This window comes from Lytechinus pictus, chromosome 2 (genome assembly GCF_037042905.1).
Source record: "Lytechinus pictus isolate F3 Inbred chromosome 2, Lp3.0, whole genome shotgun sequence".
Taxonomy (NCBI): Eukaryota; Metazoa; Echinodermata; class Echinoidea; order Temnopleuroida; family Toxopneustidae; genus Lytechinus; species Lytechinus pictus.
The window spans coordinates 50,898,968-50,926,148 of record NC_087246.1 but is presented as its reverse complement, the minus strand read 5'-3'; the positions used below and the strand labels follow the sequence as shown (position 1 = coordinate 50,926,148).

Below are 27,181 nucleotides of genomic sequence, written 5' to 3'. Positions count from 1 at the left end.
AGATGAATAAACAAATAAAATAAGTAAATAAACATACATTCAATAAATCCTACTGATTTCCACCAAGTCCCATAAACAATCTACAGCATGCTTAAGAGCTGTACATAATATCAATGCAATTTAAATACAATAAATCAACCCTCGAGCATACCTTAACAGCTATTTCTTTGCAAAAGTACATGCCTGTAGATGCAGTTTATCAAAATCTGTATTTGTGACAACTACATTCATCTCATGCTAATATATTCTTTATTGATCATCATATATATTCATACTATAATCAGATATTAAATATGGGCTGATTAAAATATGGCCTTGGAAGAGTTATAAGGAAGTACAAAAGTTATTTGTATTAAAAAAACAGTATCATAACACTAGCTATCACCTTCACATCTATACAAATATGAATATTCTTAATGTCTTGTCAATACTAATACCCCTTTCATAAACCCAATAAAACATATCCTCCAATTAGCCGCCTAAGAGTAATGCGGATAATTCAATAAAAATTGCGTTCACAAACTCCATAAATTATTTTTACGAGCGCCCGTCCTGGAAAAGGCGGATAATCGTCATGACAACTGGACATGCCCCCTCCAATGCGGTTGTGTTGGAAAAGGGTGACCTTGTGACCGCACCATGGCAATTATCCGCATTATTTGGAAATACGTTCATAAACTCAAAATCTTGTCCCGATGCCGCTATTATGCGGATAATAGCAGCATCAGAATAATGCGGATAACTCTTGTCCTCCTCTGATTTTACGACCAAATTATGCTGCTATTAGCCGCATAATTGTGTTTTATTGGGTTTATGAAAGGGGTATTACAATGAATTCCATAATTTGATATTGGAAAAATGAAGATATTGGACTCCAAAGGGATTTAAGTTCAGCCTAATTGTCATAGAAATAAATTCCAAAATATTATTGCAATAGTACCCATTCATAATAATGTTTCTTACATCAGGAATTTATCCATCTGAGATATTTTTAATATTATTTCCATCAAAAAGCAAAAACTAAGTTTGCATTAATCTATGAAATCCTCCTTGACAAGTGACTTTACTTCATCCTAAAACCTTTCAAATTTTGTATTCTATGTTTTGCTTGGACAACCTTACACTGCCATACATCAATTTCAAGCAGAAGTATAACAATCACACAGCACGCCAAACTTACTGCGAGATGATGATTGGTTGGTTGAAGATTCTGACGACTGATTCTTTTCATTTCTAAGAGGATCTTTGGTTTCAAAAATTACGATTACAGAGATACAAAACAAAGAAAACATAATCAAACACACTTTTAAACAACCGTCTAAAAATCAATATCAAAACCATTTGTTTTTTAATGTAGAGTTGCTTCAATCAATTAAAAAAAGTATAGGCCTAATCATATAGCCCTTTTGCTCCCTGACCAAAATTTTGATTAATATTCTTACCATTATTATGAGCATTTGTAATCATTATAAAGTCTTAAAATGGACGGGATTATCATGGTAAATATGTTTTAAATAAAAAGATTTACAAACAAAATCTTGGTACAGCAATACAGATTGGAAATTTGATACGTTTTCTGTCTTTTACAACATTGTGATTTATTAATCAAAAAATTTATGTTGAACATTAACTATACCACCAAGACTGGATAACAACAGGAATAATTCTACATATTTTATACAATCAAGAACAAAATCATCAGTATTGATAAAGATATTAAATCAAGGGGAAAATTCAATGAAGGTTAAGAAATGAAGAACCACATGAATCTACTTACAGTACACCATACCAAGCCGGTAGCCAACCCATGCTGACAGACATTAAAGTGAAGGCAACACAGATTCAAGCAAAAAGTCCAGGATAGAAACAGATCATGCCCAAACATACACAAGACAGTGCTCAATTCTGTTCATTCAAATATGATTTGTACTTCAAGAATTATATGGTGGTTAAGAACAAATTCTTTTTATGATATAGTTTTGTGAATTATTCATTCATTTAAATAATTCTATACCAAAACTGTATGACGGGGAATGTGATCGTATTTTCCTCTCTATTATAGTCAGTCATCCAGACGAAAGATAAGAAATGATCTTTAGAATAATGACTTCAAAAGAATAATACATTTGCATACCCCGACAGCAAGCAAATGGGAGATATCATAAAATCAAAACTATCCAAAATAGGGAATTCCTTTTCTCCATTTCCAAGGAAAATATAGACAATTTTGTACAGCAATACAATAAGATGAGAAGATTATCAAGTGAAAATTACTCATTTTCTTTGGCTAAATTCAAGACTGTCCCAGGAGAATCACAATAGCTGGAAAACCTACAAAAACCTTTTGGACAAAAATAATTGTTATTACATGAAAACATCACAGGATGCAAGTAAAAATTTTGGTAAAATGGTTAATCACACACAAAAATATTTTTCTGGACTTTCAAGCATTTAAACTACAAAACTTTATCATGCTCATCTGGAAAGTGAAAAAAAATCTTGGATGTTAGTATGTGCTGTCAAATCTTAAAACATCTGCTGCGAGTTTTCACAGATTGAAATCGTGAAGTATGTCTAATATATTCTGTGTCATAAAAAGAGTCTAGCCTCTGTAAAGTGGCATATGTGCATGGTTAGTTAGATACATCATACATTTAGTTCACAGACAGACAAATCAAAATATTATGTACATAAACCTGATTTTCAATGAAAATCAGATGATCTAAATGTACATCCTGTTATTCATATTCTGAAAATGAGAACTGTAGACTGTGAAATTTAAGCATTTAACAGTGGCATGCATATATGAAAGAAACAAGGTTGAAATACCCAAGTTCAGGTCAACATCAATGTCGATTTCAATGTTACCGGTGAATCAACTATGATCTGATTAGAATGTGGAGATTCATGGAATTATGTTACATGATGAACTTGTAACCATATTCAAGACAAAATGGTAGTCATAACACAAACATGAGGTATCTGGAACATGAAATGATAGGGTCCATAAATCTCAAACAGCTTGGGGGGTATGGGATAGGGGAAGGGCGGGGCACTTGCATGGGGTTGGGGGGCAGTTGTTGTACCTGTTTGGGGGGTTTGAGGGGAGGCGCCGAGGATATCGGCCGTGCTCTCTTCTTTTACAACAGCTCGGATGGATAGCTTGTGTCGCTTTTTGGGTGCAGCATTCTGGTCCCCTAAATAAAGGAATGTTAAAACCCAAATCCCTTCATGATCATGATCAAATTATAAATTGAATAAATAATGTGAGTTAATGATATAACAGTGAAAAGGGAAATAATTTTTTATTACTTTGTCATAAACCGTAAACCAAATTTGTCATAAACCAAGCACATAACCTTTCATATATATATGTACAGGAGTTATTCACATGGTACATCTTTTTATAGCATGAAATTTCCCAAGTATCTCTTTACCAATTACCATTAAACAAAAATATTACCGTTTTTTCCTACATGATACATACAATGATTTTCCTCTTCTTCTACAGAATCTAAAGGTAACAGACATAAGATACATCTCTAATCACAGTTGTCAAACACATTTTTTTTTTCAAAACAGCATTTTGAATTTCAAATTTGATGAACATGTGATGATTCGTACTTCATTAAAGTATGAAGAGAAAGAAAAAGGGACTGGGAAAAATCATACATAATATATCCTAAATTTTGAGATTAAGTTATTCTAGAATAGTAAGACAGAAAGGGGTAAAACAATGATGATAGTGAGACATTACATCACATGAAGTAGCGACTGAAAGAAGAAACAAGAAAAAGAAGAAGACTAAGAAAAACCCTGAGGGGAAGGTATGGCAGTGATGAAGGAGAGAAGAAAAATTATTGAACAAGTGACAAAATACAAAAAGAAACTACAGGTAGGTGATTATAGAGAGAAACTGGAGACTAGTGAGAACAGGATGAAATGGAGGGGGAAAATGAAAATAACAGGGAAAGATTTGTGGGGACAAGGACTTACAGAAAAATATAATCTTAACAGAGAAGAAAAGAAGAGAACAGAGAAGAGAGACACATATTACATTTCACGAGAGACACCTGTGTAACAAGGTACAAATTAGAGGTTGAATGAAACCTTCAAAGAAGATCAGAATAATAAATGTCAAGCTCACATAACACAGACAGGCTAGATCCGCTGTGATTTATGCACAGGAAGAACTGATGAATGTATCTTTGTAAATGACTTTGACATGACACGTCTCTCCAGAAATTCTTCCGGAAGGACTTGCTTATAGCTCAATCTCTGAGGGGTTTCCCTTGTTTTCAGCACAAAAATGTTAAGTTGCGACATAGACAACACCTAATGTGTCTGGATCTTATTCCTTTGATTATCAATACTCCTCTTTTGTCATAGATGATGGGAGTAAGGAAATTGGTTCCTTATTTGGATTTATAAAAAAAAACACTTTCTGATGGAAAACAAAAACTCTTAATATTGCCCTGTATTGCAGTGGTGTCATGAGCCAAAATTTTTTAGGAGGCCATGGGCAAAATTTCTTAAACTCTGTGAGCAAGCAAAAATTTTGACCCAAAATAAATATTATTACTTATTTTTTCGATACAAGATAATTACCAAACAAATGCCAAATTTATCATATACTTATTGTTTTTAGCGAGTTACAATGAACCCCGCACAACCCCCCCCCCAAAAAAAAAAAAGAAGGAAAGTTAAAAAATGTCATGAAATTCTCTCAATCTTTTAAAAGTCACAAAATCTAGGAAAATTTACTAAATTTAACTGTAGGCAATCGGAGACAAATGAATAAACAGTACTTTTTTTTAATTTAAACAAGATTTGTTGTTAGTTTTAATTACATGACAGGTATATAACTGTGTTTGGTGACCTGAAAACCATCATGTGGGAAAATGGTTGCTTATGAGTGGGTGTCTGTATTGTAAGAACGACCATGTTATCTGTGTGATTTCCTGTGTAATCCCCTTAATTGCTGTAATTAGACAAGTTCCATCAAGTTAAGAGGAAATCGGTCAGGAATCATGGGGTATTATCACTTTATAACGGTAATCCACAAACATAAGTTATGCAACCCTTTCCATAATATACACACCGGAAGCTATGTTGATGGAGGAATGAATAAGGTTTGCGCATTCATTAACCCTTAAAACAATTTTTTAAAGTAGCAGATTAACTATAATAATATTGTATACGGAAGATTCATGGTAAATGATAAGATATTTCATTGGATTACGCTTTTAAAATGCATTTTTTTTTCCTATACAATATCTTTCAGTTAGAAAATAATGACCTTTGAAAGGGAAATCTGATTGAGGTAGATTCTCAGTAGTTACAAAGGAAACACAAACAATGAATAAAATAGCAAAATTGTTTGTAATATTTATTGTAATAATAATGTATTCCTTACATTATCCTAAAAAATGAACATATTTATTCAAGAGTATTTACAACAACATTAAACTTCACAAAGCCAAATGGCTACACAATTGTTTTGTACAGGTATAAGCAATGTGCTGATGTTATGCAGCCAGTGTTGTACAAATGAACACAAAGCAACATTTTGCACATGCAGTTTTTGGTGATATATAATTTGCTAGAGAAACATGTTACAGCAAGAATTCTGGATATATCCATATTCTGCAATTCAATTACACAATAACATAGAATCATTAAGAATGTATCTCAAGCAAGCAAAAAGTACTAGAGATGCACTTAGAAACCCATTACAGCTCTCCCGGTAGTTCGTTTTTTTTTCTTCAAACAGGTCACACGAATCACACATTCCCAATATCTTAATACTAGTTTAAAGAGATTCTATCAGCATTCAATCCAGTCTGGAACCAAATGTGATGTCTTGTTGGAGTTTTCCAATGTTGAAATGATGTTTTCTCGCAGTGCAGTCCAAGTAATGAATACATCTTGAAGCATTACCTACAATAAATATCAAGTTTTTCACGTCCTTTGTTTGATAAAAATCATGAAAACCTGACAAATAATAAAACCTGTCGATCTTCTTTAATCTTAATCTTCACCTGATTAATTTCATCTTTAAAAAGCTGTTTATTACGCTTGTTATCTCCGATTCTGTCTCTGTCTCCACTTCTCTCTGCCTACCTATCTACACCAGTTTCTCATGCTTCATGTTCTTTGCAGAGTACATTCCCTATACTCCTCCATCTTTAAACTCGAGTCCGAGACATGAACAGACCAACCCTATCAGACTTACCACTAGGAGTACTTGGGGTGCTGTCAGAGTTCATGGCATTGTTCCTCTCTCGTATCCTCTGCCTCCTCTCTTCTAATGTCATCATCATGTCGCTTTCGTTGCCGTTCTGTGATGAGGTGGGTGTGGTCCCTTCGTCATAATTCTGCGCTGACAGCCCTCTTCTCCTGGAAGGTAACGCACGAAGAAGAAAAAAAAGTTAGCAGAAACATGTAACGGTGATCCGTGGCATTTTTTGAAATATCTAACACTGAGGGACTAAGATCTCTCGCAGTGATAGACCTTTTTTGTTTCGCTAATCTTTTTCAGCTAATGGGTTATAAAAGCGTTATGAATTGATTTGAGTACACGCGAAATGAAGAGGTCATTGCAACTCGATTTCTTGGTCCATCTTTCTCCATCACCTGCAGTGACAATCGCGCAAGATGGGCACATGCAGCTGGATGTACTCGCCATCTTTCCTCAGCTTCGCTTCGGAAAGATATAGCTACACCCTGCTTGCCTCATAAGTGATAGTTTGCCCATCATCTTCACCAATGGTGATTATTTGCTTAGTATAGTAGCACACAACTAGAAACTTAATATGGACTGAATTTAAACAAAACCATAATTTTTTTTATCCATCCATGTTCTTTTTTTTTCATTTATTTATTTGCAACATGGTATATGTACTTCAGACACAGGCTGTTCTTCAGAACATCCATGCATACATAAAAATCCCCATTAGATGTATATATATAATTAAGAAACACAAAATAATGATTCAATGTACACGTAAATCACTATATAAACTTAATTTGCAATGAAATATTGCATAAATCCATTGAAAATTATTTCTTAGTGATTTTCTACTACATTGAACATGTAAACCCCCTCACATCAATCCTTTTTGCACTGATTTCTAATATCATGTCTGTGAGTGTGTTTACATCTTTTCTTGATATACTTCTATTCCTACTTCCCTCCGCTCTATCCTAATATTTTTCTCCCTTCCTTCCCGATCCTCTGCCACCCCCTTCCCCTCATCCTTCCCAACAGGTCTCCATTCTCTTCCGCTATCTCTTCCTCTCCCCTTCTCTCCCTCTCTGTCTTTCTGTCTCTCCCTCCTGTCTCTTTCTTACCCCTCCCTATCTTCTACCCCCCCCCCTCTGTCTCTAGCTCTCTCTTCAACTCCCAATTCTCCATCATGCTTTCCTCTGATCCCCAATGTCCATCCCTCTCAAATGATTTTCACCTCCTTATCCATTCCACGAGAACTCTAAACAAATTCCGTCGCGAGGTCCTAGACCTCTTCTCCATCTCTGCCCTTCTCTTCTGATCCATCGTGAAAAAAACAATCCAATATTGTGCAGGTTATGTTATTCCAAAGTAGATATCCAAAGGCAGATGAGTGGAAAACATTCTCATAACTTCAAATCCCACATCATTCATCAACACAATATATGAGCAAAAAAGTAAGGACACTAGTAAGTCTGTGCTGCCTTCTCGACCAGGTACATACAATCAGAAATTCATCATTGATGCCTTCTTATTTTCTCTGTTTAAACTGATGTTTATATTGATTCAGTTCCTTTCATGTTAAAACTAAACCAGATGTCAAAAGAGCACAAATATTCCTGATTGGAAATTGCGGTGCCTTCCAATATACTCCCACATTTGTCGTCAACGTTAATTCGAGCAATGAAAACAAACTGCATCGTATCTTCAGAAAGTTATTTCCTTAAAGAGATGAATGAATTAGAATAAAAGAGATAGGCTCCACAGAATTCTCTAAACCAGAACACCTACATTTCCACAAAGTACAAGTCAAGGTAAGTTGCATTCTTTTAAGTGACATCTGGTTCATTGATGATAAGCCTTTGCATTGAAGTCAATAAGCTCCAAGAGGCCTCTTGAATTTCCTCATTTTGGTATATCTTTCAATTCATGTAAACCACCTTTCAATTTCTTGAATACTATTCTTTTATACACACAATATCTCACATGTTAAGCATCTGATAACATTCCAAAGCATTGTAGGACCTGATTAATGATGGAGGTTTAATTGTAGACATACAACAATCTGGTCTCATGCAATGAAATTAATAATTCTATTGTCATTTTTCATAGATTTTGGCCTCTTGGGACATATAGGAAATAATTTGATTGAAGTTCATTCTCTTTCGAGCATTGAAGAAGCATCTACTCCTTCTTGAATACAGAAAAAAATCTCCCCTTACTGGATGAACAATGCCATAAAAGACAATCTTCCTAAATTGAAGATCCGCAATGGTTCAAGGAGTGGTATTCTCAAATCAGATCTTGATGGCAGGCTAGTCATCCTTGCATGATAAAAACCTTTATCAAAATTCATTTCATTGTCAAAATCCTCAAGGATAAAACAAGATTGGAAAATTCATTTTTCATATATACATGGATTGTTGCCCTCTCGTAAACAAGGACCTAGATCCTGACAAATAGGGTACGCCGAATCCTTTCAAATTGCAGCCATAGTTGAATAACCTTATGACATCATCAGACCATATGGATGTACACAGCTCTAACAGAGCTCTACCAAATCCACAACAAATTGAAGCCAATATAAATCTGACGAACTGTATCAGGCAGGCTTGATTTTTTTTTCTAAGGTGAACTTGATCACCTCCAGTTTTTCCAATTTGCTACTGTCATTTTATTTTTACGAATTCATTTTCTCTTTTACTGCATACTATTTCAATAAGATGCCAATGTCCCTCTAAAAGAGGAAATCCTTTTCATTAAAACCTTAACTTCTTGCATGAAATAAAGCCTGGACCCTGTCTTACGAATGACTGCAATCAATTCCGATCAAACTCAAGCTGAATATTATTCTCATCTCTTGATTATATAGTGGAGGCTAATTAAATCAATCTTTTGCGATATACCCAAGTCAAACACAAAAAACGCACGCAAAATGGTACCGTGATCAAATATTGAAATCCTCCTCTCATCCACTTTCCAGCAACCTTCCTTACCTTTCCCTTCTCCTCCTCTGTGCCGACAGACAATCCTCGCTCCCGCTATTCGATGACGTCTCCTCCGGCGTACTACGCAGCTTAGGGTCCAGAGAAACCCTCTTGTTGACATCGTTGCCCCATTCGGGCGTGGTCCGAAGTGACCTCATGCTCTTCCGGTCTGTGGCAGGGTCCATGCTCCGCCGTGCCTTGCGTAAGCTTTGCTTCTGTTGCATCGGGATGTCCTCTTCACCGTCTTCATGCTTGAGAGCAAACTGGGAAAAAAATGTAGGAATGGTAGATGAAATTTGCAAATGATATTAATATAAGACAGTTATACATGTATGAGTTACAATTGACCTTTACCCCCTTCCTACTCATAAGACAGAATCGTTTTGACCTTTTGGAGTACTTTTTTTTTGCCTCAAAAGAGCACATTGAAGCTCTATTCACCTATTGATATTAATGTTCCTCCCCAAGAAAAAAAACAATAACTATGAAACAATCAGGGGTTTCTGGTAAAACACTCTATTTTCCGAGTGATACAAACAATTTTTATTGAAAAGTCCTTTGTTATTGAGTTACAGTGACAAAGCCAGAAGGTTATGACCTTAAAACTCTTAGAAACACCTCTCAAGAATACAAAACAAAATCTGGTAATTCAAGAACAAATTCCCAAAACAATCCTAATATAAGACATTCTAGACAAAAGGTCAGATTAAAAATAGCATAAAATACACACATCTACTTGCATTCCAGGGAGCAAACAGACTCCTGGGTAATGAATCAAATTGCACTTAAGGTAAAATGATATACTTCTATTTCCTATTGTTTTTAGATTTAAGTCTACTACCCTACTTCTGTCCTCATTCATAAAAAACAATAACAATAATAACTGTTTTTAAAGACTATAAATATCTACTAAAATTAAATCTCATGTCAGTAAAGACTAGCTCTTTAAATTGTTAAACCTGCTTGCTCAGAATTTTGTCATCAATGAGAATTAAAACAACCATGAAAGAATTGGCTAATTTCTGCCAAAAACTGGAAAGTAAACAAACTGTCATTAATTCCCTTTTTATCACAACATATGAGAAGGTTGTTTAGGGGAATTAACAACTGAAATCTACACCGCCCCTTCTGATGTGAGTTGACATTGCATCTGTCTTGACTGACCCTAAACCAAACTTTGAATCCCAGGACAGACACTCAATGGAGTGGGAGCATAAATATGAGTTAACTCATAAGAAATTCAGGGAATAATAAATTATGTTCTGAAATTTGTTTTGGTGATGTCAGCTGCATCAGTCCTTCATCTTTGTTTTGCAGGATAATTCAAACACATTTGACCATAAAAGACCTTAATTATGTAGGTTCATTCAATATATATTTCTTTGCTTTCTATACTGATTACAAAAGATAGAGATGTTTTATATCAGATGAATCAGAAGCTTTTGCATTAGGGTGGATGAAGAGGTGGATGGGAGAGGGGGAAAGAGAGAGAGACAGACAGAAAGAGACAGAGAGAGATAGAGACAGAAAAAGATAGAGAGACAGAGAAAGATAGAGAGAGACATAGACACAGAGAGAGGGAGACGGAGAGTCAAAAACGGGTAAATGAGGGATATTTCTCACCTCTACAACTTGGAGGGGTTATTAAACTTCTTGACCTTATCCTTAAATCAGTTTAGACTGGACAGGATGAAATCCATGAACATTCATGCTTTATTTTGGAAAGAACTTGTACAAACAATAACATGGCATTCTTAACCCTTCCTTACCTCCTCAAACACTTGCTACTTAGGATATGGAGAATCTACCGGGAGTGGGATTGTATGGGGTAACGAAGGGGGTCACCTGTCACCACCTACCAGTGCTCATGGGGGGAAGACCCAATTAAATGGAGGTGCACATACAGGCTAACATTACAATCAACATCCATGTCCCCCTGGGATGAGTTGGTTAGAGCGATGATGAGGGTGAGTGAGAGTTGGAAAAATTATAAATGATGAATCCTGGATATGAATGAGGACATTCAATACTGAAACTTGGACAACAACCTCATGAGGTGACTAAACACATCTCAAACCTGATGCGAAGTAATATTTAAAAAAAATATATATTCACTACACACTTTAACCCCATATTGGTCTAGATTTGTCTCTGATCTAAAATTTCTTGATAAAATATTTTTTATCCAAGAGAGCACATGGACATGTGTGAATAGGATATCATTTTGACAAATGGAAAATATATGTTTAAGAGGGTCGACAAACCTGTGGTTACATAATTATAGAGAAGGCAATAGCTTTAAATGCTAGCAATAAAGTTAATTAAATGCCATATGGTTAATTCAATCAAATTCTATTTGATTTTACTTCAATGCATGTTTTTTTCTGTCACTAATCCATACTCGAACCAATCCATTTTTTTTGTCTGATCTTTCTCTAAAATTCTCAAAAATTGAATAAGGTGTGTTGTGACCATGGTATCTCAGATAAATTACTGATACTCTAGAGATTTATTTCAGCACCCCATCATAGTCCAGGTTACACCCCTGGTATGCAGGTAACTCAAATCCTTGCAGGATGTCAATCATATCACTGATAAACTCCATACTACCCGACATTCACTGATTCTGTTCACACAAGGAAATTTTGGATTACAGAGTCTTTTTACGTGTGAAATGCAATTAAAAGGAGGATGGTGATTCAAAATGAACATGCAACTGATGATCAAGAGGTGTTTCCCTAGTCTGCAGGCACAGACCCTGATTGGAACTTTGATCAACAAGTGTGCCTCCACGTAAAGACTAGCACATACAAAACTTAGAGGGCCTTCAGTACACAAGGCATGAGTAGGCTGCACATTCAGACCCTTAACTCGAGTGAAGGGTTTGCCCAGCAGACTGGTGTTTCCCTGCGACCTCAAACCACAAAGCAAAACTTAAAAGTAGATGGTCTGTTATTCTAATCAATTTTTTGGAGTTGGATACAATCGTCAGCTGATCTCTTGCATACTTTCATCAGTACAATATTTTCATAGGTTTGCCTCAATGAGTGAGAGGGTTGACAGGGCAGTCATAACAGACATAAACTTCATCTTCATATTGCAATTTTAATTTTCATTGCAATGAAAAGGTTATGCTCTAAACATTATGCTCCGTTACATAAATATCTTTAGTCAAAATGCATGTTTAGAATGATGCTAAACTGCCGTGTGAAAGCTCTTCTTTTTACAGGCAATACAGGGAGGTTATCTTACCTACCATCATCAAGACTCAAGTTATTGATTTCTCGGATATTGACTTTAAATCCAGAAGGGCGTTAACTCAGTGATGAAGACTTGGAACTTCGGCCCTTCTGGCTCTAAAGCTAGTCCCAGGAATGAAGTAGCCGACCAAAGCTGTTTACACCTTGTCAACCAACATGGGTTCTTGTCGAACTGAACCCAATGTCAAAGTTCTGTCATGTTACGATATTATTATTTTTCCTCTTATACTCATGATGAAGTATCAAGTTCTCTTAAAGAATTCTTGTGAGTCTCAAGAGTTTTATCTCCCATGAAGCATTTTGTCAGTTCAGAGGCAAAAAGGCTTTAAGACCCTAATTGTAACCTGGTTAATGCCTTTCTGCATCGATCCAAAGACCCATAGCGTATTTAAGCATCACATAATACTGGATAGCATTCTTATGTACATGTATCACCAATCAGTAGAATATTTCTTGTTCGTTGCTTGTGCTCAACAAAACAGTTCTTGAAGGATTGAGAAATAAATTCCTATTTGCATTCAAAGAATATTCCTATATTGTCTTCTAACATTTAAGATAGTTGATTCACTGGTTAGACTTCAACTGAAAATGATGTTTGAAGAGTAAAAGATGGAATTCGGGAAGAAATTTATTCCACTTTTCAAACCAGTACAAACAAAATGAGAGGGAAAATGAAAGGAGTCATTCCTACTTCAAGAACTATAGGTGGTTTCAGACCGCCTCGAAGTTCGTCAGTTCCAGGTATTCTCTGATCGGGAAATTTACCCCGATCAGAAAATACCAGGTATTTTGGCGGTGTGAAAGCAAACTACGCGTAATATCCCCGAAAGAAAATACCCGATAAATAGTAGGTACTTGGCGAAATTACGAGAACTTTCGCGGGGATTTTTCCAAGGTCGTGGGTATTTTGGCGGTCTCAAAGCAAATTACGGGAACTTTTAGCCCTGCGTGTCGTTGGGTGCGGCGCCGTGCATGGGTTGCTGCTGGGCTAGTGATTTTGAATTTCGCGCCTTGCTGCTTATCAGACCATACTGCGCATGCTCGTAACTTCGGGAACTTATCCCGAAGGGTATGTTTCAGGGCGGTGTGAATGCAGGAATAATTAATGGGTATTTTTCAGCCTAAAAAAGTTCTCGTAATTTAACGGGGATTCTTGTGATCGAGGCGGTTTGAAACCACCTTATGTCATCTTCCATTCCTCTTATCTTTCCTTTCCTTTTAAATACCCTACAATCAGAGGCTTCTGAAGATCTCTCGCATCATCTTTTGGAAGACCTTTGTCTCAGAGTTTCCTCTAATTAAGCCATCCTCACTGGCCTTCCCAGGAGATGGATTACTGTTACAGACGAACAAGAAATCAAACTACCTATGAACCAGAGTCCCATTAGTCATGTAACATCCTTTACAAAATTTTCTGTTTTCAGTCAGTGCATTGGATCTTTGGCCTACTTACCCATTTAGGGATGAGGGGAAATATAAAGGTGATCATTAAAAATATACAGGTAATGAACGGGAAGGATGCCAAGATTGTATTATTCCTCAAGTCATATGTGATGGAGAATAGGCTATGGTAGGTGGGAAAAGATAAAAGGAAATGGGATGTACATTTCTGTCACTCACATCTGTGTAATATAGATAAAAATAGAAAGAGCCGAGATGACAGCGATGATGAATGCTACATTAATGATAGTATCAAAGGTATCAATGAGGATTTTGGCTGCATATGGGTTTTCTTTTTTGTTGTTAACTATCTTTATTTTCATCTTTAGGAGGGACACTAGATTTCAAATGGGCAAGGGGACAACAGCTGTGTCTCTTTCAATCACTTCTTCTACAAAAAGATGGTGATGATGATGATGGTGATGAAGGTGATGTTTATGATGATGGTGGTGGTGGTGGTGGTGTTGGTGACGGTGGTGGTGATGGTGGTGGTGATGATGATGATGACGGTGATGACGACAATGATATTGTTGGTGATATTGTTGGCGATGATGAAGATGACTGTGATTATTATGATGATAATGGTGACTAAGATCATGATGATAATGTTGGTAATGATAAAGTCAATGAATGTAATTATGATGATAATAATCTCTCTAATAAAGATTAAGATAACAGGATGCATAATTAATATCATCTTCATCAAGACTGTGCTGCTGCTGATGACAATCTTCAAACCTGTATCGCCTCTCCAAATTAATACCCCCCACCCCCACCAGCTTAAAGTTTTGGAGAACAAACCCATCAAAATCATTTATACCCCACTCTCACCTCATAGATGCGAATCTGCTCCATCAGGTCTAGATCCGTTCCAGACCGTCCCGTTAGCCTCTGTGTAACCTGTTCCATACCTTGAACCTCTAAGCCATCTGTGATGTCATAGAAGGAGTCCTGATCTGGGATGGCATTGAGAGTCTGGAGAGAAGAGAGAGAGAGAGAGAGAATGAGGGAAGGAGAAAAAGAGGAAAGATTTTCAACTGTCTTGTCTCCTACCTTCATTTTCAAATCAGCATAAAAAGACTGTACCACCAAACTAGTATTTGCAAGCAGGAAAAAATAATAAAAATTCCCAAATGTTCAATTTAATTCAATTAAAAATTGATTTCAATCATGTACAGTAAAAAAATAAATATTGACATCAAACATACATTACAAATATAATCAATACGTGAATGACGATCACTTAAGAAGACTGAAAGTGCTATAAAAGTAAATCATCTAACAGGATACTTTTTTTAACTCAAGTTATGAGTTGTTGATACAATCACATACTAAATAATACAGGAATCAAAGGTTAGTCATTTGGCATTCTGCAGCGAGAAATATTCCCATAAAATAAACAAAATTATTTCATAATCATGTATAAAATCATAAAAAATATGGTAGTACCATGCATCATCCAATTTGTATCTGTTTAAATTCATTGATAACTTATCTGCCACCTTATTCATTCATCCTTTTTACAAATGTGTCAAGCCAAAATCACCACAGGTGTTCTGAAAAATAATACATAAAGCTTTAATTTTGTTTATGGAATAATAAGATCATAAAAAGACCTCTGGGGATTCATTGTGGCTTCACCCCAAGTGAACACAATGAAAGGCCCAGCAAGACATAAAAAAAATGTCCCTCAAAATAGTTCCCCAGCATTGAGAAAGGGGAAGTCCCCTCCCAAGTGACAGGAAACACACAGCATCAAGCAATTCTACCCCATTCTACAGACATATGAAACGTTAAAACAATACATTTATTTCTCATGTTCACTTTCTATCATTCGTATATTCCTTTCCATTTTTCCCTTTTCCCAAGACCCTGTACCCCCAATTTCTCTCAGTAGTTAACATGCCTATCATTTACAACAAGTAGTGTACACACTTTGTAACCATGTAGACAGATAGTGTATAGATTTGATTATGAGCCTAATTTATCTTGTAAAATACAAGTTCCAAGAAAAAAATGCTGTATTTGTAAAATGATTATCAACTATAAATCACTCACTAAACTTTCAAATTCAAAATGAATCACAACCTTTTTTATGTAATGATCACAATGTCCACTTCATTCCATAATGTTCTACCCAGGAACACAATATAATATAGATGCCTGTAAACCATAAACTTCAAGAGCCTTGCATAGCGATAGAAAGCAGGAGTATACCAAATTTCTTGGCAGAACTGCAGTTTTGCTTTATATGCAAAGACACACGCTTCCATCAAGCCTGGTTTTGGAAAATAATGACCTCCTGTCTAAGAAAACTCTCCCCCTTTTTTTTTCCTTCAGAAGGATAACTAATCCTTAATTTCCACATTAAACATGTCCGTCTTCAGAGAAAACTGGAAATTGACAATTTGAACAATGTAACATGTCCTCTGATCAAGAGGTCAACTGTATTTGAAGGATACTTGAACTTGAGGTTTATTCAGTGTCCAAGCAGCAGCTTAAATTCAGGTTTGAAAAAAGGTAGCACTTGTAAATGAAATGAAAAAACAATGTATGCCTACAGTTCATTCAAAGGTAAGTCTTTATTAATCTAATTCCAAAATTTGTTAAGCTGAAATAATTACTTTGGTAAATTGAACAGATTGAACATTAATCAGAGCATATCTAGGCAGCTTGTCCAACCTGACAAATACAAAAGAAGCAATTCATACATGTAACTTCCCTTTTTCATTATTTTTACTATAAGATAAAAACATTCTTCCAGCTTCATACCCATATAGATCAAAGAAACAGAATCTTCTCTGAAAAATCAAATCATCCAGTGAGATAAAGATTTCAATGTCATTATTTCACCCCAATGTACTCATGATGTAGTAGGGCTCATATATATTTACTTAAGTTGGGTTGTTTGAACACACATACTGAAGTCGATAATGGCAAGATGATTCATGGGTATGTTATGGCATCATTACATACCAGAGCTCATATCTACACCTGTTCATAGTACAACCACGGCACCGTTTCATTAATTAAACATGATACTAGTAACTACATGTAGTTTTATAAGTTCACATTACATCTTCTCTCCTACCAACTTTGGTAACTTAAATGTTATAACAACGAAGTATGTCACTCAAGACTGTCATTAACCCGACGATCATTAACTCTAAAATTACCAAAATGTTGATGTTCTTATAGCCCCAAACAAATGATTCTAACACAACACAAGATATTTTTTTTTTTAGCATGATATCATTTCATAAGGAAGCAAATGGATGTGATAAGTGAAATAATGTTCCTATATTGCTACAGAGGGATTCATTGAGTTTGAATAAAGAATATAAATTCTCTATGTATGTATAGATAATACATCAAGGACAGAGATTAAAAAGACCTAAATTATACTAAGAATGACTCAATTACGTTTGAACTGGAGAATGACTGGTGGCCTTTTAAGAGAATCATTTGGTGGATCATAACTCAATGCCAGGTCTGACCCACTTTCCCTAACTGATGTCCTGCTTTTCTTAATTGACGCAAAACATAGCCCAATCAAAACAAATATTCTTCTCGCTATGGTCTCTCATAATACACCCCATACATATTTCATCTAAGACACTGACTAATACACCCTTAAATTCTGTTGAATTATGAAATAATAAATATTTGACGAGACAGAAGGAAGTTCTCATTTAGAGTTGAGGTCATAATAAATATTCTCCATTTGGCTTGCTTTTTTTAATGGATTATTTTCTACCAAACAGTGCCAGTGCCAGTTTAATTGTTCAATGCACAATCAGTAGGAAATATGAAATTTTAATAATAATAACAATGACGGCATATTTACCCAGGGTAGCCACTTCAGTTCCAAAAACTGTTCTCCCAGCGGGCCCTGCTATTATTATTACCCGGCTAAGCTGGGCTACCGATTCAGGTGCACACAGCTTTTTGAGGAATTATTTCCTGCCGGTATCCATTTACCTCACCTGGGTTGAGTGCAGCACAGTGTGAATTTTGAATACCTCCAAATTCATTCAGATCTGAGCATCGTCACTTCTTTTCTGAAACTTACTGGAAATGCAGATCTATTAATATCAACTCACACAGGACACCGTCTGACTTTGACAAATTCTAAAGTTTCATTCACCAATGATCTCTGATTCAATGTGAACAGAGGACCACTGTCGGCTTGTTTTTTCAAATCTTAAAATGGAAACATATATTGACTCAATGCACAGTAGACTAAAAAAATCAACTCACTAGAATCATTCTATGACATCTACAAGAAGACATTGGGACAGAATGTATGTGGGCCATCAAATAAGCAATATACAGTGAAAAAGAAAAAAAAAATGCACCATACGGAGACAAGATGACTGATTGAATATCTATTTCGGGGTAGCACGCATCACGCTGTAATCAGAATGCGGTAATTTATATGTTGTAACCCCAGACAACATTCAGTTCATCGACATTCCAAAGCGGCACATGAATGATATTTAATGAACGCATCTCGACATCCACCGCCTAACAAGTTACACCTGATCGTTTTCTAGTCATCTGTCTTCGCCTCGTCTCGAAGAACAGACCAAAAAGTGTTTAATCTGAAAGGCAGTGCAATCTGAACGCAAGATGGGGATAACATGTGAGCATCATTTGTCAGGGAAATGGGAATGATTGACTTAGTCAAACTGAGGTTGGTAGGTCTGAACTTCACGTCATCAGGAATTGTAAGGACAGTTACAATGTAGCCAACTTAGAGCAAGATTTTGAATACTTATGCTCAAATTCAAACAGATGAGGGATTGAATGTGGGTGTATTTCAATGTGTGCTTCACTAAAAACTTCTGCATCCAAAATCGCTTATTTTCATTTATTTCTCCATCAATTATGTTGTTCTTGAGGATTGTAGTTTTAAGGTGCATACAAAGAATTTGGTAGGTCTTTTATTTGCTTGTTTTCATCCTCGCTTTTTGAGAATGGGTGCATCTGTTTGTAACCAGAACAAAACTTCAAATTATACTTCTGTCACAATATAACAAATATTGATATTTTTTTTTAAATGAATTGTGTGTCGTGATGAAAACATGTATAATAGACAAGTCAGATAATTTTTCATCATCTCACAGATCTACTTAAAGATTGGCTTTCGAGCACATATGAAATTGTACACAGAGCCACTGTGATTAAGTCCCTGGCTTTATCAAGGTTATAGGTGTAGAATAGCACTGGGGTGAATCATGCATTACATGTGAGTCAATACCATGCAAGGGGTGCATACCACCACTGGTAGTGGTAGCAGAGGTGATGATGCAGATCAGATGGACGAGATAATAAAGAGGATGGATGACCTAGAGGGAGGGAGGAGGTAGATAGGCTACAAGGAAGTGACAATACCAGATAATGCTATCAGAGGTGGGAAAATGGTAAAAAAATTGGGTGAAGAAGAGAAACAGGATAGTATAATGGAATAAGGGGGTGAGGAGTAGAAGCTACAAGGAGGCAGGGGTAAGATGGAAGATTTGATACCTCAATTAATTATACCTGGACTGGCAGTGGTAGCAGAGGTGGGGGTCACTGCATTATCTTCTATTAACAAGCATACAACTTTCCTCCAAGAATATAATTTTCAACAAATAACAGATCAATTATACAAGAGCAATGGGCCCGTTAATAACAAAGTGGGGGTACAATATGCAACCCCTACCCCCTCCCAGCCCCCACGAACACCCCATCCAATCAGCATTCCATTCCAGTGAATATCAACCCTATTTTAAATGGCATCCTGACATTTTGGGAGAAGGGGGGAGGAGAGCCAAGACAACGTCATAAATATTTGCTACTGTCTCTTTTGGCTACTCCAACTTCCAAGTTGATGTCTATAGATGCTGTCATCTACATACGGTTACACATCTCAAAATCTCCATCCTTTATCCAATCGTACCAATTATCAATGATTTATTCATTTGCTAATCCCTGAGATGTTTTTTATTTTCATAATTCAGGGTAAAAGTCAAATTTTCAATATTTCATCTTCCAAGTGATTTCAAGATATTTCATTTCGATTCACTTTCCCCATCTCCACATCTTTATTCTTTGTCCAATCATCAAGATTTCATGATTGCTTTATCCTTGATTTTTTTTTTCATTTTATCATTTATCATGTTGGGATTATTTTCTATATAGCTTATTGTAACAAAGTAACTAGTGGAGATATTGAGACAGTGATTGAGATTCCATGCATGTTTTCAAGTACATCCCACTGTCAGAGGGACCTGTTTGGCATTCGGTGTTATTAGATATTAGAATGATTTATGCCTTGATGCCTCATGCATGCATGTCTTTGATCCTACCAATTTAACGAGAGCGATGATGACCATTGAAGTGAGCCCCCTTCCCCTCTCCAGGCTTTTCCACCCCCTCCCCTACACATACATGTATAATGTTGATTACAGCCTTCATGCTGAAAATTGAGATAAACCTTTTTTTTTAATACAGATCATCATAAGATATGAAATCACTATTATTCAAAATGTGAACTAACTAAACAAGTAAGAGCCTATAGCTCTTGCAATATTCAAATATGAAGTGTCATTGGCCCTAAAAAGCTTATTTAAACAGTCAATGCATTATCTTGCCACAAAACATTGATAAAGATTCTTTGGACAAAAACCCCCCCTAATTTTCAACACTGTCGTCCATGATGTATATGGAAGCATACAGGCTGAAAATTACTGTTGATGTTACATCCAGGGATCCCCCTCTGAAAATCAGTGAAGCATGATGGAGGGTAGAGCTATGTTCTCACAATAACATCTTAATCTGATGAATTGAAGATATAAGGGAATGAAGGACTAGAAAGTGGGGTGGGGGCAGGAGAGGGGGGAGTTCCTCCCCAGAATAAAGAACAGACGCTACAAAAGACTTTGCTTGCCAAGACCTACTTTGTCACAAACTCTACTGTCTTCATCACACGTTTGACGTTTAAGAGACCATCACTGAATCCAACTATTATCTCTAGAAGATTTTGTTACTCAGATTGTCTATCAATATCACCATCAGGTGCTACTAAAGACTGGGTTTCAAACTGGCAGCCTGCTGGGTTTCTCATTTCAACCCAATGATCAAAGCATATCAAGGCGATGCCATTTGACAGATGCCACTGTAATATGCTTTTCACACTGCACTTTTTTCCTTTACCCTGGGAAATTGGTGGGGATAAGGGGGGTCTCAGCCCCACCAATTTCCGGGGGTTAAGCTTTTAGCAAAGTGGGCTAGCACGGTAAATAGTACGGTACTATCTGGCCCTGCAAAAAAGCAGGGTTAGCCGGCTTATTGTGGTGCTAGCACCACAATTGCGGTGCTAAGAGATGCAGTGTGAAACGAAACTGGGCTAAGGAAAAGTGGAGTTAAGCATTAGCCAATCACAGAAGTCAAAATTGCACGTTAATCGCACTCTGTATGGTAAAATCATAAATATTCATGAGCAGTGTGGTAGTCCGGGGTTAAGGCGTTTACCCCGACTAAGCAAATAGTATGGGGTTAAGTAAGACAGTGCGAATTAAAAAAAAGATAGTATGGGGTTAAGGATAGTCCGGGGTTAAGGATAGTACATGGTGTTAAGGAAATACAGAGTGAAAGGCATATAAGAATGTTCTTGAAAGACAGATATTTATCATGAGGTGTTTTACAGGGAATGGGTTGGAGTGCAACGAACGGTGAGAATTCCTATGAGTCACTCTTCATCAATTTTGCGGAACTTTTTATCATTCTTAGTTTACATTTGGAACTGACAATAGATTGTAACAGATGATTACCGCTACACAATGCACATGTTTGAATTATCCAAACTATGGAACAGTTGGACATTATTTCTCAGCAGAAAAGACTTTGACAAATAATAAAATTTCATTCACCAATGATCTCTGATTCAATGTGAACAATTGAATGCCTATTCTGCTACAGTATTCCAAGAGTGAATAGGAGTATGGAAGCCTTAAAAGTACATAAATACAGTAGCTAACATAAGTGGACTTTGTTAGGTTTTCTGTCATTCTATTCCACTAATCCTAGATCATGCTACACAATCAATCAATCAATCTATTGCCACAAAAGCTAAGGACACAGTAATTTCATAACATGAAATTATTGGTTGCTTTGAATTGAAACTGAAAATAAATGATCAGTGAACTTCCAATAAAGGATGAGTCTAATATCTAATACTGCAATGGTGCCGAGACTTGCCCCTTTAATCTTATGCCAGAGAAAACTTTTCTAGTCTGCAGGCACAGACCCTGATTGAAAATTTGATCAACGAGAGTGTCTCCACGCAAAGACTAGCACATATAAAGTTGCTGTTCAGTACACAAGGCATGAGTAGGCTGCAATTCAGACCCTTAACTCGAGTGAAGGGTTTGCAAAGCAGATTCAGAAAACTCTGGGTAGTATCTAATATCCATGGAAAATATGTATGATATCAAAATTGATAACTAACCTTATTAAAGAGGGTCATAACATAGGTCATGATTTCAGCATCCTGCCCTTCATCCTTTAGAAGCTCCATTAGATTGTGCCATGCCTTGTTATCTGAAAAAATGAAAATAAATAAAGAAATGTTTTGTGAAATTTCATTGGAAAAGCATAATTATAGAAGTTACATTGATCTGCATGAAGACATTTTTATATTCATTAACATAATAATGAATTTACAGCATTTAATACCTCAGAATGGCATATTTTAAGTGCTTTACAGATATATATTAAATCACCTTGGGGCCCGTAACACAAAGCTTAGCAATGATCGTCATACAATATTTTTCTTTGATTGATTCCATTGACTACAATGTACAATCAGTCATAAAAATCAAGCGTACGATTGATTGCTTACCTTTGTGTTATAGGACCCTGGTCATCAGATTCTTGCTTACTATTACACATTGTACTTTGAACTTTGAAATAAGCAGATGGAATCAATATTCTATCATCTTAATCTTACATACAAGATATATTTTAAATGAGTGGGCATTGACATGGATGAGACTGCAATCTCCTGATTGAATGCAGACTTTATAAATGTTGTTAAGGTCCGTTTCAGTGGGTGTCTCATAAAACTGTTCCAAAGTTATTCATGAGCGACTTTACGAAAGAAAGGTGATCCTTTCTTAGAAGCTAAATTCACATCAATACAAATTTTGGTGTGCATAATTTACTTCAAGTCACTCATAAAGTCCCGCATAAAGGCCGTTATAGCGCGCAATGCGCGTCGCCTTTCTGCACATGGGCCGTAAGTGCACTGCACGTCGCCTTCCCGCAAATAGGCCGTTAGCGTGCAGTGAACAGTGGGTGCTAACAGCCTTTGTGCGGGAAGGCGATGCGCAGTCCGCGCTAACGGCCCTTGTGCGGGAAGGCGACGATGTACAGTTTATGAAACACCCACCAGGTTTGACAAGTTGCAAGACATACAAGCTAGTTTACACAGCTAGCACAGGATTATTGTGGATAAACTTATAATCATTCCCATCTCATTAATGAAAAGTTTATCCGCCATTTTATTACAAGTGCTACTAAAATAAGGTCAAATAAATAACACTGAAGGCGTAAACTAAAACAAATCTTATTAGGTGGTTTCAAACCACCTCGAAAGTACTCGTAATTTTGACAAGTACCTACTATTTAGCGGGTATTTTCTTTCGGGGAGATTACACGTAATTTGCTTTCACACTGCCAAAATACCTGGAACTGACATACTTTTTTGCAGTCTGAAACCACCTAGTGACACTGCATTTCAATCTTAAACTGCCATATATATACTTCTCTGTTTTGTTGCCTTGACTATTTCAAATAAATTCAAATAGTACAGATACATGAAATTTTTTTAGTAAACAACACCTACAAATATCCTCAACTTCAACTCAACTACTGTAGACTTCCGAACCAATCTGTTTAGGGTTCAGATTCAATTTAAACAGAACTGTAAAATGAAAGTTTTAAACTGATACTGAATATTAACAGGTGTATGTCTTATGGAACAGGTGGGTGTCTACTGAATGTTATGAAAATAATGTCATGAACACGCAAACAGCAATGCACATGAAACCTGGTATCATCAAAGCATCTGAGTCAACAATATCTCAGGAAAGTTCTCTGAAAACTTGCTTAATAATTTATCAAACATGCATAACCACCAGAAAAAAATAAGACCTGGGACAAAAAATGCTGACTTACCATTAAAAACAACAACAAACAATACATTAATCATTGGTATCAAAGAACTTTAGGGAGCACACAAATTTATACAAGTTTTTGCAGCTATAAATGGAGATTGTGGTGGTAATATGGAAAAAGTGTGATTTGAGGATAGAATACAAAAAATATATCCTTTTTTGAGAAGGTGATTCATGTCTCAGGGATAAGCTATGGTGTCATCAAACTTTCAAAGCAGTTTAGCGGTATGAATGCTGTATTCACTAGTTATATAATGAGCAAGAATTGTCACAAGGAGGAAGGGCCTTTATTTGATTTTGAAGTGGCTAATGAATTGTTTCCTCTGTAATAATTTTCAATAGAGTATTGACCTTACTCCATGTAATCAAATGTCTGTTTGAAAGAACACATATATCCACAGAAGCTTATTGTGAACAATAATACTCTCTTTGAAAATCACTGAAATCATTGAAAGAACAGATATATCCATAAAATCTCTTTGTAAACAATAATACTTTTGGGGGAAATACTAGTAAAACAGTCAAATTGGTTGTAAAAATGGGGTTTGAATGCAGCAGGGAGAGTAAGGAACTGATGTTCCAATTATATGAATAATAGATGCATAAATATCATTGCATTGCTAATAATAAACGGACGTATGAATTAATGATGAAATGACAAATGATTGTAAATTACTTCAGTACTCAGTGATACATTCTAGAGGTGAATTCAATTATTATATCAGGATCTCATAACATAAAAGATATTTTTATAGTAATTTTATTACCTGATGGTAGCTACAATGTTAACAATGCTCAACAACTAATCAAAATCAAGGATTCAATGGGAGTTACCCTTGGATAACAATCTTACTATCATAGTAACTCTAATGCAAACAGGCCCAAGTTTTAAATACAAGAATACCTTTTCTAATAGAGGTTGTAAGAATATCACAATTTTCCCCATAAAAATCAAGTTTATGGCAACATTTGGATGATGGTTTCAAAACAGACTAGACCTTGATTCCATTTGCTGCTGATCAAAGATATTTTGGAAGCTGTTCATATCTGACAAAAAATCTGTCATATCTCTCCTATCTAAATACTACCAAGGGAGCATCAAGGTTTTATTTTTTTTACCAGTATCAAGTTGAATATGATCACCTTGCCACAAACTATGTCTATGAAGTATGAATGCGATGAATGATAGGTGTGTTGCCTTTCCAATTCCACTGATGCATGCATGTGTTTAAAAGTTTTTTTTCAATTCACTTTGTAAAGTGCTTAATAATAATTCCGCTTTTATATCATGTTTGATATATTGCAACAATGACTTTAAACCATTTATTATGACCCTAAATCATTAGATTCTGGATTGTCCGCACACAAAATATGCTCTTTCTTCACTCCTTGGGGAGTATTCTAATTAGATTTTCCATAACAAGGGTGGGGCATAGGGACTTGCATTCTACTGCATACCCATTTAAAACCTGGGTGGAGAGATGCAAAGTGTGATCTTGTCAAAGGCCGCGATAGAAATGGAATACATATCTTTCTAATTACAAATCAAGAGTAATGCTAGTCGAGCCTTAGAGGAGTCGTTCCAATGTTTATACTTTATAAGAATAATACCATTATTATCACACATTCATATAAGGTGAAAAGGGACAAAATCTTATAATCTTTTTATTAGAAATTGACTTACGATTCTTCCCATCCACCTCCTTTGTGGACTGCAGTAGAAGTTGGGCATTGGTTTCCGTGTATTCCACAAACACAAGAAGGAGCTTTAGAGCTGACTTGGTCACAAGACGATGCTGTGAAGGCAGAAGAAGAAAAATGTTACAAAACATTTGGAAACTATATCATGTTTTGGAATGTATTTACAACAGTTTGACACTCTCTGAAAAATGTATGTATGCTCTAAATGACATGGATTTAAAATAAATCCAGATCAACTGTAAATAGTCGTCAGTCAAACTCTGGAATTGATTTGAATCCTTAAGTTCTATTCTTTTAATCGCAAAGGACTTAAATTCAAATCTTAAAGCTTTAATCAAAATCTGGTCACAATTCACTGCCAACCTAGATTTATTTTTAAATCCATGTAATTTAGAGTGTTCATTGAATCAATCATCAATGAAAGAAAAATATTATGTTGCAATAACAACTACATAATTTTACCTTTGAAACAGTGCTTATATTACCATGATATATATTAAGCAATCCAACTTATTGAATGAATTTTCAGAAGGAACATTAAGTTAGAATTAAGTATATTCTTCTGGGATTAATTCATTAATCTCTTCATCTATTTACAAACCAGCCTCTCTATCCTCCAACACACCTTTAAACTTTTTTTCTTCCTCTCTTTTCCTTGCTTTTAATATTTCCTTAACACTTTAATAAAAATCTTGCTGTCAAAAGAGAATATTTTACACACTACATATCTCCTGAGAGATGTTTATAAATGAATCATATATCACAAAAGCTTCCTGTAAGGAAAGCATAGTGGTATGAAGTATGTTCTGTAATGTTACACCTTAACAATGTTTGATGTTGATATCCAGTTATAAATCATAAATTTATGAGAAAATAAAACTTTGCGACAGGAAGTTCTGGTCTGGGGCAATAAAAGCACGGGGGCGACCGTCTCTAAACTCAAGTTGTCCCCGGCGACCGAAAAGGATGGGGGAACTCCTTGGAAGATTGACTCAGCGTAATCTGTCACTACGAATTACCCACAATACACAGCAAAAGCTTTGCTTTCCCAGGGAGAGAGAGTTCATGTCGGTATTTTTAGGAAACAAGTGTGTCAGGTTTAAGAGCAGGTTCATTGCTACTCAGAAAAGGATTTCAATTGTTTCTATGACAGAGTAGAGGCCAAGGGTACTAATTGAACACAAGGTTAATGTGAGCTTTGATTACTTATCACGGCATCATACATTATAATTCAGATCAGATTGACATTAAATAAGATCATGTCATCGCAAGTGTTTCATCCATATCCACAGCTCATTCATTCACCTCTAGTGTGTATTGGCTTTGCTTGTAGTATGGCTT

General features: G+C 35.9%; 1 protein-coding gene across 1 annotated transcript in view; it reads right to left on the bottom strand.

Annotated features, from left to right (window-relative positions):
- LOC129278099 (FH1/FH2 domain-containing protein 3-like) overlaps positions 1-27,181 on the bottom strand; it is a 96,500-nt gene that overhangs the window by 59,818 nt on the left and 9,501 nt on the right. The window contains exons 4-10 of the mRNA XM_064095682.1: positions 25,824-25,935; positions 22,411-22,502; positions 14,748-14,891; positions 9,226-9,479; positions 6,236-6,399; positions 3,087-3,197; positions 1,181-1,243 (exon numbers count right to left, since the gene is read on the bottom strand). Coding sequence (XP_063951752.1) covers positions 1,181-1,243; positions 3,087-3,197; positions 6,236-6,399; positions 9,226-9,479; positions 14,748-14,891; positions 22,411-22,502; positions 25,824-25,935 — 940 coding nt within the window. The remainder of the gene's footprint in view (positions 1-1,180; positions 1,244-3,086; positions 3,198-6,235; positions 6,400-9,225; positions 9,480-14,747; positions 14,892-22,410; positions 22,503-25,823; positions 25,936-27,181) is intronic.